At 47.1% G+C, this 14,940-nt stretch overlaps 1 protein-coding gene across 18 annotated transcripts in view; it reads right to left on the reverse strand.

Moving 5' to 3' along the window:
- Positions 1 to 14,940, reverse strand: part of ADCK1 (aarF domain containing kinase 1) — a 198,593-nt gene that overhangs the window by 32,017 nt on the left and 151,636 nt on the right. For all 18 annotated transcript variants that reach the window (XR_008314250.1, XM_053287354.1, XM_053287351.1 and 15 more), the window contains 2 exons: positions 13,869 to 14,027; positions 1,118 to 1,234 (listed from right to left, as the gene is read on the reverse strand). Coding sequence is in view for 17 of the 18 variants with exons in the window: in XM_053287354.1 (XP_053143329.1) it covers positions 1,118 to 1,234; positions 13,869 to 14,027 (276 nt within the window). In the remaining variant the exon portion in view is untranslated. The remainder of the gene's footprint in view (positions 1 to 1,117; positions 1,235 to 13,868; positions 14,028 to 14,940) is intronic.

The raw sequence follows: 14,940 nt of genomic DNA on the forward strand, positions 1-14,940 counted from the left end.
GCAACAATGCTGTCACCTATTTTCCATCACTGGGGGATAGATGTTGCCTAAAAACATCATGTGCATTTGTCCCCTGAGAGTGTACTAATGGCCCAAATGTGTGCGCCTGGTTCACGGACTAATTTAAACATCTGGTTTTAATGGTGATTGATCTAGATGTTATTTCTGTATGTTGCTCTGAACACTTGTGGGCTGAAAGAACAACCAAACTACACAGAATAAAGAATAAAGAAATAAAACTCAGTTTGTAGCTGGGCAATTATGTACAGGAGAACCCCAGTTTCAGGATGGGGGGGTCCGTTCCACAGGGGGAGGGGTGGATAGTGAAACCGTGGATAACAGGGCATTAGGGCAATGGAAATTGGGGGGGGGGTTACGTTCCTAAGGCAGTAGGCAAAAAGTTGGAAATGGTGCAAAGGGGCTGTCAAAAATGAGTTGAAAAATGGACTGAAGTGGGGTAAATTGGAGGCGAGGGATTGCCCTACTGTTCCTGTGTGTCCCCAGCTATCCAGCAATATCTCCCAAAGTTTAAAAAAATCAAATTTATTTCATGAAACATTGTGTTGCTCTCTCTCTGTTTAACAAAAAGGAGACACAAAATGGCTCCTGTCCTCATAATGGCCCATCCCCGACCCATGAATATGCAAATCTTAACCCTTTAAATGTCAAATATTTTCATGTATACCAAGGTTGCGTGGCAATTACCCGACTGCAGATACGCGAAACCGCGGATGCCAGGTCCATGATTAATGAGGTTCTCCTCATGAGGTTCCTTTGAGTTCTACCATTCTATACATTACACCAAGCAGGAGATCCATTAATGTAGGAAGACTCACTCTGATATAGATCTATAGATAATTCTGAAATCATAGACAACCCTCTATGAGAAAGCACCCTCATCCCAAAGGAAAACTAGAGTATGCCAAAGAATCACAGACTGAGGGCTCTCCTCGATGTATCCATGAAGAAACAGCCCACACTGACATTCATTCTTTTTACTCCTCAATTATTCTTGTGCTACTAGATCCAGCTAGATCACTTGGTTGCAGGAATACTACATAATGTTTCTGTTTCTAACACTTCCACTGGTTAATGTCACACAGAGAAGGAATATTACCTCATTGACGTTGATGCAGTTTCTCTCCATGTAGGCCTTGTCATTCACTTGCCCACCTTCCATAAACTCCATGAGAAGAACACGCCTGGTTGAGAGTTCCCAATAAATCTTTGGTACCTGAAACAGAATATAACACTGAGTACAAATGATGGGTGACAGGGAACATAAGAGATGTTGTGTATGTGTTATGGACCAAGAAACAGGGAACTTGTATACATTATGTAAACCATCCAGAGATTTGTATGTTTGGTGGTATAGAAATACACAAAATAAATAGATATACAGTATAAACTTCCCAAAAATCAACCTGTTTGAAGGGAGCACAAATGACAAATGTCTTGACAAAAGGCCTTATAACAACTTGAAATGAGTGAGCTTTCCATCTTGTCACTACATCACTATTTTGTCTCTTGTGTGTTTATCAGAAAGCATGTGGTTAGAATGATGGAGGCAGGATGTTGGGAAAGTATTGAAAGCTTGGAAAGTCCTTTTAATTTTTGCTGGCTTTATTGGTTTGTTTATACAATTTCATATCCTAGCTTAAGGAGAACATCAGCATTATGCACTATATAAAACTAAATATAAACAATGTAATATTTTCCCATATAAATTGTAAATATAAAACTAAAAACAGCAATAGAATAGACTACAAAGGGAAGTCAACAGCAATTTCCACTAAGAGCAGACAAAAAATTAAAAGTCCTGGGTCAATGAAAAGGTCTTTGCCTGGCGTCAAAAGGACAAAAAAAGACCCCCCAAAAAAGACAATTCAGGCTTTGGGCCAATTAGCTGTCCCTTGCGCTTTTGTAATTTGTTGCTGCATTTACTCTGTTCTTATTGAATTGTTTTTATCTTGTTGTTAACCATCCTGGGGCCTTAGCATGAAGGGCAGTATACAAACAAACAAATATATAAATGACTCTGCACACAAATATGTTTCCCTGAGGATGAAACGGAACATAAGATCCACCTTGCTGGGCCAGACCAAAGGTCTATGCACCCAACATTTTGTTTCTAGTAGCAGCCAGTCAGATGCCTGATGGGACAGCAGATATGAACAGCCTCATACTAGATTAATAAATGCAAGACTAAACTGGAAACTGTTCAGGATTCTTCAAAGTCATGCTTGTAGAACAAATGCTCTCTAAAGGCAGGCTTAAAGCATGGTGCTTTCGTTTAAATAGCCCAGGTGAGCACAGACAGTGCTGATGTCAGTTCAAGTCAGCTGGACCTTTCTGGTTGGTAAATAGAACTACTACGAATATTTATATACCACTCTTCAACCAAAGCGATTTTCATAGAAAAATAAACAATACATAAATAAGATGCCCCCCTTTCTCCAAAGGGCTCACCATCTAAAAAGAAACACAAGGCAGATACCAGCAACAGCCACTGGGAAGGATACTGTGCTGAGGTTGGATAGGGCCAGTTACACTGGTACAAGAAGAGCAAGTAGTTACAAAGTCATGTGGATTTTCAAAACTGCATTCTTGTGCTATTGTGCGAAGGTTCCCTGCAAAACACATGAGGCGTGAACAGGCTGAACAACGTGTTGCAAAAGCACAGCATTAGTCTGGAACGCAAGCTCCAGACTTAGTGCAACACAAACTAATGCAACATGTTTGCACCAGTGCTTCATTCGCCTAGATGTCAGCCTTTAGCATGCTTCAGTCCTCATATTTTAAGCTCTGGTCGTTGATGCTTAGGGTTAGGGTCTTCAATCCCCGCTTGGCTCCTTAAGAATTAAGAATCGGGCGGCAGGATACCTCCCTGCCGCCCCCTTCAAAACCTGTCGCCCCCAATCCCCCTGCCGCCCCCTTCTTGCCAGGTCTCCATTGAAAATGGGCGACAGGATAACTCCCTGCCGCCCCTTTGCCGGCTTGGCTGCAAATGGCTGCAAATGGCTTCTAAATGCCAAGCCGGCAAAGGGGCGGCAGGGAGTTATCCTGCCGCCCGTTTTCAAGGGAGACCTGGCAAGAAGGGGGCGGCAGGGGGATTGGGGGCGGCAGGGGGCTTGAAGGGGGCGGCCGCCAGCCAAGCGGGGTTTTGAAGGGGGCGGCAGGGAGGTATCCTGCCGCCCGATTCTTAATTCTTAAGGAGCCAAGCGGGGATTGAAGCAGGCAGCAGGGAGGTATCCTGCCGCCCGATAGCTCAAGGAAATACGGCGCCTTTGTTGGGAGGGGTAAGTAAAGCCCCGCCCCCGTCCTTATTGGAACCCCCCACCCCAGTGCCGGAGCGCAGCTCTGCGGTTCCGTGCACACCCCTACTGTAGGAGTGACATCTTTTAAAGTCAGAGGAAGTTCTAATAAGACAATGTGGCCAAGAAACCTGGTGACCCAAACTTCCTAGCCTTAAGGTGGGGAATGGGTATATCAGGTGAGAGTCCAAGTGGCATTTCCTGGCCTTTGTTGGCTGGGTGCTAGGTGTCTTCCTATTGTGCAGAGGGGGAGGGGAAAGCACAGGAAGGAAGGGGGGGGAAACACTGGGAAGAGAGACAATTGCGCTGAATTGCTTGGTTTCCCTGGGCTTCAGGATTGGGGTCTTCTCCCTCCTCAACCAGATTCCCTTTCCAGGGGTGGGGCAGAGAAGAAAAAAATTAAGCATGTCCATGACTGGTGGTTAGAATGATGTCACAATGTCTGCTTATGTGCAAAGCAGAATCCTATAGCCAGTCTGCTTCCTGGACAGGACTAGTCTGGGAACTGAGAGAAAGGCCCTTTCCTTGGTGTCAGATGCGAGAGGCCCCTGATTGTCAGCTAAGAGGAGGTGCCATCTCTGAACTAAGGATCGCCCCACCCCAGCACCATCAGAGAATAAAGTTCAACTTACAACATCCGTGTTCTACTCATGGATATTACATATGTGTTGCAGCAGCGGAAAGATTTGATGTTTCTGTCATGGGTGGTTTCTCCCCTGGTAGACTAATCAACTAGAGCAGGGCTGCACAACTTCAACCCTCCTGTGGATGCTGGGCTACAACTTTTATCATCTCTGACTATTGGCCACTGTGGCTGGGGATGATGGGAGTTGTAGTCCATCAACAGCCAGAGGGCTGAAGTTGTGCAGCCCTGAACTAGAGCAAGGTGGCCATATCTAAAAGCAGAACTTCTCCAAGCCAGGGCCTCTGAAGTCAGTTGCCTGAGCCAAGACTGGGTATAAGGCTGGATTGCAGCAGGCAAGATTCTGTTCTGTTGCAGGTACACGCAAAAGACTCCCAACTCTTGATACCTGGCCATCCAGAGTCCTCATACAGCTGGCCAGTCACAGAAGACTTTCTTTACAAGGCTCCTTTCTTTGCCAGGAAGTTTTGAGAGCATGAGTACACACAGTCTTGGGTAGTTTCCTAGACTATATATCCCAGCCTCAGGTCATGTGGCTTCTGGTCCAAGTTCCAGATCCTCTGACTTGAGATTCAGGATGATACCATGACAGCTGGAAACTGGAGACTTACTGCCATGCCAGTTCCAGAAGGGAACAACGTCAGACATCTGCAGTACCCCGACAGTGCCCACGCTGAACACTGGCCAGCACCCTGACTAATACTGCGCTTGTTGCACTGAGCAAAGTTGCACTGGTGCAAGAAGACTGCATGGCTGCACTAAATCACAGTGATAATTAATTAATTGTTGTTGTTATCTATATATTTAATTATCTAAGGCATACCCGTGGCTAATCCCATGCGTGGCATCTCTCACGAGAGTTCGAAGAGCTGCTGGATAGGCTAGCCACGGGACGGGTAGGAGCGGGGGAAATGGTGGCAGTGGCCAGCTGGCCGGCCAGTGGGGGTGGGGGACAGCACCAAGAAAACGGCGATGGCGACGGATGAAAGGAGGTGGCAGGGACAGACAAGGACGAGGGAAGGGAAGAAGGAGGCAGCAACGGGTGGGCAGGGGAAGGAGGTGGCAGAGGGCAAGGGGGAAATGAGGCTGAATCAGGCGGGCGGAGGAAGAAGGAGGCGGCAACGGGTGAGTGACAAAATGGCAACAATGGTGGGGGGGGCGACAGGTGACAAACTAGAGTTACAGATGCTCTGCGTCCGGCCCAGCTAGTTATTAATTAAAATACCACTTTTCAACAAAAACTTCTCAGAGCAGTTTACACAGAAAAAGAATAATAAGTAGAAGACCCGTGGCTAATCCCATACGTGGCAGCCTAACAGGCTCACAGTATAAGAAGAAACACAAAGGTAGACACCAGCAACAACTTTCGGAGGGATGCTGTGCTGGGGTTGGACAGGGCCAGTCGCTCTCTCCATCCTTAATATAAAGAGAATCACCACTCTGAAAGATGCCTCTTTGCCCAGATAGCAGGGGACGAGGTTTTTTTGGAATTGCGCTATTTCACTATTGGGCAAAAGTTCCCTGCAAAACATGAGGTGTGGCACAAGTGGAGCACCTTGCTCCACTACAGTGCAACACTAGTCTGGAATGCAAGGTTCAGATTTAGTGCAACAGCCTTGTGCTAGCTCAGCATTCATCAGGATGTCAGCCAATACCACTATTCTCCCTCTGAACAGAGCACCCAAGAAGGGCAGAATTAGTGTGCAATTAGTGTGCAAACAGAGCACCCAAGAAGGGCAGAATTAGTGTTCCTCGGTTTGCAAGCCTCCAACTTGCCCACAACAGCCAGTGTGGTGTAGTGGTTAGAGCCAGGGGCAGAGCTATGATGGGGTGGACATGTTCAAAGAACACAAGTCACCCAGCTCCTGGGAATCTCCTGGCTGGCCCATCGTCCCGGCTGGCCTCATGCCCAGCCGGTTTCGTTGTCATCTGCATGTTTTCTTTGTTCTTTCCCTCACTCCAGGGAAAGGAGAGAACGAAGAAAACATTCAGTCAATGAAGCTGGCAGGGAAACAAGCTCCAAAGGGTTGTACAGGCCCTTGAAGGCACTGGCCATGGTCATGGCCATGACCATGGCGTGTCTGGCATGCACAAGGGGCTGCTAGGGAGAGGGGCAAACACAAGCCCACCCTCCCCTAGATACGCACCTGGTTAGAGTGTTGAACTAGGACCAAGGAGACCCAAGTCCAAATCCTCATTCAGCTATCAAACTCACAGGATTACTCTGGGCCAGTCACTCATCTCTCCGCCTAACCTACAGGGTTGTTGTTGGGATAAACATAACCAGCTACACTGCTCTGGGCTCCTTGGAGGAAGAGCAGGATATAAATGTAGTCATTAAATAAATAAATGAGAAAGCCTCAAACCTTGGAACTGGGGTGGAACTTGGCATTGCAGCTGGCAATAATGGAATCAAGAAGTCAAAGGAAGAGCTTCTCTTCACACAGCAACACACGGTAACCCCATGTGGCTACCCATTTGGCTCTTCAGAGATTTTCTTTGTTGGAAACAATCGCTGCATTGATTTCAATGGGATTGTAAGTACAAGCAGCCTTCTTATGGTTTGTAACCAATGTTCTTTCTTACGCCTGCCAATGTAAAGATGTGAAGTCTGGGAGGGAAAGGAATAATGTAAAAATTCAGGAGGGGGTGTGTATTTCCTCTCCTGGTATGAAGAACTGGGACTATGTGTGGAGGGGGAAGAGGCTGAAACAACCTCTTATGAAACACTTTCTCTTTCAAAAAGATGGGTGAAGTACTTTTTAAAGCAGTTATTTGAAAGAATATTGTTACAGCCAATTCACACTGCTTCAAATCTCTCTGATCCAAGATTCAAAGGTAGTAATGTCAGTGATGATAGTATTGAACACTTGCCTGGTTTGCTATACAAGTCACACTCTTTGGATTTCATGTTGGAAAACTCATTTCAGATGTTACAGAATATAGAACATCTTCACATATGTGGTCCAAACCAGCTCAGCATGACATCAGGGACAGTCCTTCCAGGCGCTGGAGAAGGACAGGCTCTCATTAGTATTAAAATGTGGACTTGTGGGTCCCTGGAACAGATTTCTTTACTTTATTTTTCTTTGCTACATTGATAGCATCTTTTCTCAACGTTAATTTATTTTTTCCCCTGTTTTCCCAACTGGCAAAAACTAAGATGTGCTTTGGTACTTTGGTGCTCAGAAGTTTGAAGCTCCATCTCTGACACTGGGAAGCTCTCCACTCGAGCAGGGCTCCAATTACCGGCTCCATCACAGAGCTGGGTGGGGTGGCAGGGATCGGGGGCCTAGAATGCCGCACGCGAGTGCGTGGAACATTCTGGGGAGCCCCTCAACATGGGGAGTCTTGCTGTTGCCTCCCCGTCGGGGGTCTCCTCGTGAGTCGGTGTGGTGTGCAGCTGAGCCAGGGCAACACAAGATCAGGTAAAAGGGGTCAGCAGAGCACATGCTCCACTAACCTTTAGATGATCTTCTAAACTGTCTAGAAAAACTGAAAACTAACAAATCACCAGGGCTGGATGGCATCCATCCAAGAATCCTCAAAGAACTCAAATGTAAATTTGCCAACCTCCTTGCTAAAACATATAACTTAGCCCTGAAATCGGCCTCTGTACCAGAGGACTGGAGAGTAGCAAATGTAACACCGATTTTCAAAAAGAAATTCAGGGGCAATCCGGGAAATTACAGGCCGGTTAGCCTAACGTCCGTTCCAGGCAAATTGATGGAAAGCATCCTCAAGGATAAAATTGTAAAGCACATAGAAGAACAGGCCCTGCTGGAAGTGAGCCAGCATGGCTTCCGCAAAGGTAAATCCTGCCTCACCAATCTTTTGGAGTTCTTTGAGAGTGTCAACAAGTGTGTGGATCAAGGTGATCCAGTTGACATAGTCTACCTGGACTTCCAAAAAGCTTTTGACAAAGTTCCTCATCAAAGACTCTTGAAAAAACTTTGCAGTCATGGGATAAGGGGACAAGTACATGTGTGGATTGCTAACTGGTTGAAAGACAGGAAACAGAGGGTAGGTATCAATGGAGAGTTTTCACAATGGAGGGAAGTAAGAAGTGGGGTCCCCCAGGGATCTGTACTGGGACTGGTGCTTTTTAAATTATTCATAAATGATCTAGAAGCAGGGGTAAGCAGTGATGTGGCCAAATTTGCAGATGATAACAAACTCTTTCGGGTAATGAAATCCAAATAGGATTGTGAGGAGCTCCAAAAGGATCTCTCCAAACTGGGGGAGTGGGAGACAAAGTGGCAAATGCGGTTCAATGTTGGCAAGTGTAAGGTGATGCACATTGGGACGAAAAACCCCAACTTCAAGTATACGCTGATGGGATCTGAGCTTTCGGTGACTGACCAGGAGAAGGATCTAGGGGTCCTGGTGGGCAGCTCAATGTGTCGACTAAATGTGTGGCAGCTGTGAAAAGGGCCAATTCCATGCTAGGGATCATTAGGAAGGGGATTGAAAATAAAATGGCTAATATTATAATGCCCTTATACAAAACTATGGTGCGACCACACTTGGAGTACTGCATACAATTCTAGTCACCACATCTAAAAAAGGACATTGTTGAACTGGAAAAGGTGCAGAAGAGGGCAACCAAGATGATCAGGGGCCTAGAGCACCTTTCTTATGAGGCAAGGCTACAACACCTGGGGCTTTTTAGTTTACAAAAAAGGTGACTGTAGGGAGACATGATAGAGGTCTATAAAATCATGCATGGTGTGGAGAAAGCGGATAGAGAGAAATTCTTCTCTCTCACACATAATACTAGAACCAGGGGTCATCCCATGAAATTGATTGCCGGGAAATCTAGGACCAACAAACGCAAGTACTTTTTCACACAACACATAATCAATTTGTGGAATTCTCTTGCACAAGATGTGGTGACAGCCAACAACCTGGATGGCTTTAAGACGGGTTTGGATAATTTCATAGAGGAGAGGTCTATCAAAGGCTCCTAGTCGGAGGGCTGTGGGCCATCTCCAGCCTCAAAGGCAGGATGCCTCTGAGTACCAGTTGTGGGGGAGTAACAGCAGGAGAGAGGGCATGCCCTCAACTCCTGCTGTAGGCTTCCAGCGGCATCTGGTGGGCCACTGTGCAAAACAGGATGCTAGACTAGATGGGCCTTGAGCCTGATCCAGCAGGGCTGTTCTTATGTTCTTAACCTCATTGTGGGAGGGCAATTATGCAGGCTGGCTGCCAGGAGCCACGTGGCTCCCTTTGCAGCACACGACACACAGAAACCAGGCTGGGCTCCCTTCGCCCAGTTGCTGCGAGTCGGTTTCTGTGAGTCGTGAGAACAACCTCTGGGTCTGCTTGTAGTTATTTGGAATGGGGCTGTAGCTCAGTGGTAGACCTTCTGCTTAGCATGCAGAAAGTCCTAAGTACAATTCCTGGTATTTCCAGGTAGGGCTAGGAGAGACTCCTGCCTGAAATGTTGGAGAGCCACATCCAGTCAAGTGCAGACATAAGAACATCATCATCAATTTTATTATGGCCGTTGGCCAGCAACATAAGAACATAAGAACAGCCCTGCTGGATCAGGCCCAAGGCCCATCTAGTCCACCATCCTGTTTCACACAGTGGTCCACCAGATGCCGCTGGAAGCCACAGACAGGAGTTGAGGGCGTGCCCTCTCTCCTGCCATTACTCCCCTGCAACTGGTACTCAGAGGCATCCTGCCTTTGAGGCTGGAGATGGCACACAGCCCTCCGACTAGTAGCCATTGATAGACCTCTCCTCCATGAAGTCATCCAAACCCCTCTTAAAGCCATCCAGGCAGTTGGCTGTCACCACATCCTGTGGCAGAGAGTTCCACAAGTGGATCACGCGTTGTGTGAAAAAGTACATCTGTTTGTTGGTCGTAGATTTCCTGGCAATCAACTTCCGTTTGTTGGTCCTAGACCTCCTGGACAATATGGAGCTAGGTGGACCAACAGTCCAATTCAGACTAAGGCAGTTTCCTATGTTTCTATTTCATGAAAAATTTTCAAATTTCATAAATACGCCAAGTAGTATATGTATATGCAAGTTATACACAATGAGGCTATTCTCATGGGCGGCAGGAACCAGGCTAAGGGAGCCCAGTCCGGTTTCTGCTGCTTGTGTACTGCAACGGGAGTTGTGCGGCAAACCTCTGTAAATGACTCCACCCTTAAATGAGGTTAGCGGAGTGAGCGCTCCGCTAACCCTGTTCCTTCTATTGTGAGTCACCATGCCTACAAGCCTCCTGGCCTCGGGGGTCTCCCCATACGCCCCATGCACTTGTGCAGGGCATTCTGGGACTTCCAGGGGCCAGTCGGCCCCCGATTCCTGCCGCCCCAACCGGCTCTGTGACAGAGCTGGTAATAGTGTGGGGGGCTAATCCAGCCGCCCAGGGAAGGCGGAGTTCTCGTGTTCGGGGAGGGCAGGCCAAGCCCGCTCTCCCCACTAAGCCCTGCTCGACTCTCCACACTGCCCGTGTGGAGAGTCTCAATCCGCAAAACAGCAAAGCAGTTTTAAGTTTGATAAGAAGACAATTGCTGCATATATTCCAATGGCTAGCATCCTGAATACATTTACTAGAGGAGATTCAGTAGTCATAGGAGCATAGGAAGCTGTCTTATACTGAGTCAGACGGAGGTTGCAGGCTGGAGTGTCTCTCAGCCCTATCTTGGAGATGCCAGAGAGGGAACTGGGAACCTTCCGCATGCAAGCATGCAGGTGCTCTTCCCACAGCAGCCGCATCCCCCTAAGGGGACTATCTTAGAGTGCTCACACATTTCCCATTCAAATGCAAACCAGGGTGGACCCTGTTTAGCCAAGGGGACAATTCATGCTTGCTACCACATGACCAGCTCTCCTCCCATTTGGAGTAACTCCGAGTAGTACTATTTAGTAATATAGTCAGGGTGCCAGCCAATGTTTCTTAAACGTCTGGGTTTGTTTTTTTAAACACGTCCCCCGTCCCCCCGGCTATGCCTCCAAAATTCCAGAAACTGTACAACTCTTTGCTTCTCAGTCTGGGTCTGCAAATCTCTTGTCCCTAGACTGACTAGCATCTTTCCACTTCCAAGGCATTTCAGATGACTTGAAGCCTTCTGTCCAATGTGAAAGATGAGTCATGTTCAGAACCATCTCTAAATCCCCTTTCTGTTTTACATTTTACAAAGAGAAACCCCACAATCAAAGCATGCTGACCCTGACAATAACAGTTTCTCCAGCTGCTGCTGTTACCATGCATTGGCTTTTAAGTCCATTGATCCCAAAGTCTGTAGCTTATTTTAACCCTGAGTCAACATTTATCCCCATTTCAAAATTTACAGTGGCAGTCAATGGCAGTTATTAAGCTGCGTATAAGTCTCACTTGCACAAAGCAAAAGTCTTCAGCGAGGTTAAATTATGCACAGACATTTGGCCCTAATGCCTGCACATGGAAACAATTTATCTCTGGCTTTACAAGCTCAACTGGGTCCACAGCAAGAAATCCACTTCCCTGCGGTGCTCTGGGCTTTTTTTTCTCCCTCGGAAAAAAAATTATTTATACAGGAACCTGACTCCCTTGATGCTTTGGGGGCTGATGAAAACGTCTTGGAATCGACGGGTTGGACAGGGGAAATCTATTATTTAGCCATTTTTGCAGCAATTTGTTATTATTCTCTGAATCGATATTGTAGCGGCTCTTTAACTCAGCAAAGACGTGATTGGCTGTCTCCATGGGGATTTGCTCCACACTCTCCGAGTCGTTACAGCAGCAACGGACACAGTTCTCCTAGGCGCAACGCTCTTGAGAAACGCTCGCCCAGAACAAGCCACCAGCCTTTGGCCTTTTGTGCCCTTTTAAATGCCTGTTTGCTTAGCATTATGCAGGGAAGGACTATTGCAGAGCGCGGCTGAGCTGTTCCCAAGGTTGGGAAGGGCTGGCCCACCCTCAGAGCTTGAGAGTTAGGGACGGATTGGGAAAGAAACTGCCAAATGTCACACATTCAGACACTTTCGGGTACGAGACTTCCCACTTTGGGACTTTTGAGAGAAAGAATAGGCAGAAGCAAATTAAATAGGTGCTTCTGCAGATAAATACATTTCTTTCCAGCCCAGTTTGTGCAGGGGCTGATACATTTTGTATAAATGCACTAAGGGTGTGGCACTATGGAAATCATTGCTTCAGAGCACTTTTTGTCCAGTGCTCCTTTCATTTAGGCTCTATTCGAGCCTTTCTCTATTTCCCCGCCATGCAGGGTACTTGGGACGAGTGCCGCCCCTGCAGGAAACTGCATGGAGTGGGGGCTGGCGGACCCGCTGTCCTTTTTCTTAAAGCTCCTGCTTCCTACTAGGGGTATGCACGATCCGATTCCAGCAGTTCAGTTCGAATTAGAGCCAAACTCAAACCGGCCGACTAGCCTGCAAGACGGTTCGAGTCAAACCAGCCCCCAGTTCAGTGCGAGTGTTGAACCCAGCCGAACTGGTTTGGAACCACTTTGGCGGTTCAAGGGGGCATGCTTGTAAAGGGGAATCCAGTGAGGATTCCCCTTTACAAGCGGGGCGGGGGCTGGCTGCCTACCTCTTAAAAAGATCCTAATAATGGTGACGAGAGGGGCACCAGTACGTGGCAACGCAGCTCCTCCAAATCATCCAGACCATGCCCAGTGCTCCAGCACAGTCTAGTTCCGGCCTCCTCACTTGCACAAAGGCCGGAATTAGGCCACGCTGGAGCACTGGACTCAGTCCGGACAATCTGAAGGAACCGCACCACCACGCAACAGACAGGTGCCCTCTTGCCGCCCTATTAGTGTCTTTTTTAATGGTAGGCAGGGTTTCCCTCTTTGTTTGTTAAGGGGAATCCTCACTAGATTCCCCTTTACAAGCATACCCCCTTGAACAGCTGAACTAGTTCTGAACCGTCTGTTAGAATTGAGGCTGGTTCAGCTATAACTCAAACCGAAACCCCTTTTTGGGGTTTGGTTTGAGTCAGAACTAGTCGAACCAGGCTATCCGAACCAGGTTTTGCACACCCCTACTCCCCTGCCCATGGCATTGAACCAGTGCTCGAACCACAGTTCGTGCAAACCCCTACAGCAATAACCACACAAATTACATAACTGGGTTTCTGCTTCTTTAAGCAGTGCTTCCCTAGTCCTTCTGGTTTAGCACAAGTACACTAAACCAAAAGTGCAGGAAAATGCCATGCAAATGAGTCCTTAGCAACAGAACCAATGCTGACATCATAGTTTTTAGTTTCATTTCCAGCGCAAGCACTAGTAGCATCAGCAGAAAAATGACATCACCATGTACATAAGCCTTTGAACTTACCGTACTTTGCATTTCTAACTAACTGTATGTTGATGCTTCCCAATAGCTACACTGCCAGGATTATAACATCAGGTCCTGCTGCTTATTTTGGGTTGCTGGTTGGTATCTCCGGAATATGAGGGAGGAGCTGGGACAGGTGACTCAAAGGGCTCCCTGTGTACCAAGAGGCCATTCTGTCCACCAGAATGCAGCTGTCCTGGAGGACTGAGGTCACATGGAATAATGCCAATCATGCACCACAGAAATTACTGAGATGTGCAGAGAACAAAGTCCCAGCTGTGTTCTTTGCTAGTTTCAACAGAGGCACTCCAAACTGACTGTTAAAAATTACTACCTCTTTCTCCTCCAGGCAGTGCCTCCAAAACATAGTTAAGGCTTAATCTCTTCCTGCTATTCTGCCTTGGTCTGGTGAGGCTTTGAGTGCCCAGGATAGTCAATGTAGCATGTTCAGCAGAGTTATACTCACTTTCGAATCACATTCTTTAGGTGTTCCTCCCACCATAGCAAGTTCATAATGCACCCTCTCTGCTTAATGCCAGTCTTGCACCTATAAGCATGAGCTTGCATGAAAGAGATGCATGTTTATGCATACGGAACACACGCACACGTATTACCTTCAGAAAATCAAATGATTTGAGCATGTGGGCCACCTTCTCAGCATTCCGTCCCTCATTAAGGAAGTCCAGCTCCAGAGGCAAGTTCTTCTTTGCCTCTTCCACCAACCACATGAACTCAAAGTCTGGGAAGATCTGCTTCACAGCCACCAGGAGGATCTGAAACCAAACAAGTAAATGGTAAGTTTTCAAAAGACTCCTGGATCACCTGGTAGGTAGCAAAGCTGTGTCAAAGAGCAGCACCCAGCAAATGGGGGCAGGTTAAGCCCAGAACTGCCCCACACATATACAGTGGGGGTGGGGTAGGGACCAATTGCAATGTAAATGAGCCATGCAGTTGTAGAGTGTAGAACTCTCTTTCCACCCATCCCGCCCCTGCCCACCCACCCCCACCGAATCCCCCCACCCTTCAGCCAACCCTAATATCTGAAGCCATCTTGGTTGGGTGGAAAGATACTTAGGGAGAGGGGCTATGGTAAGGTAAGCAGCAGATGCACAGAGGGTTCAATGCCTCTCATTTGTGCCTCTTTTTTAGTGTTAGAATTTGACTCACCCAGCTTAGTTCATGAGCCAGGCCCAGAAATTTTGACCATCAGTGCAATCTCTGGGGACAAACGCTGATGGTGATTTTTGGCAACGTCTACCACCCGGAGATGGAAAATAGGCAATAGCATTGTTGCACTTACAGCTTTCTGTGTGTTATCACCCTGTCTTTATCCCTATCCCCCAAATGATTATGGTAAAATTGCAGTCATTTTTGCACAGAGCAAAGGGTTAGGGTTAGGCTAACAATGAACAAACTGTTGTATTCTCTCCATGGAGCAATCTTTGGAAGACTTTCCTGCTGATGTTCATTTCCATTCCTCTGATGACATCAACAAAATCTTATAATATTCTTTGTGTTTTTAAAAAGTCTAAGAGCTTTTAAAACACCATTGCAATTTTGGCTGCTTCAGGCCCAATGGTCAGGACAATAAAAGCAAGATAACACACTGAAAGATGGAAGTATTGCATGCTATCACCTATTTTCCATCTCTAGGAGTGTAGAGCTTGTCAAAAACCACAATGAGCA

This window comes from Hemicordylus capensis, chromosome 1, assembly GCF_027244095.1.
Source record: "Hemicordylus capensis ecotype Gifberg chromosome 1, rHemCap1.1.pri, whole genome shotgun sequence".
Lineage (NCBI taxonomy): Eukaryota > Metazoa > Chordata > Lepidosauria > Squamata > Cordylidae > Hemicordylus > Hemicordylus capensis.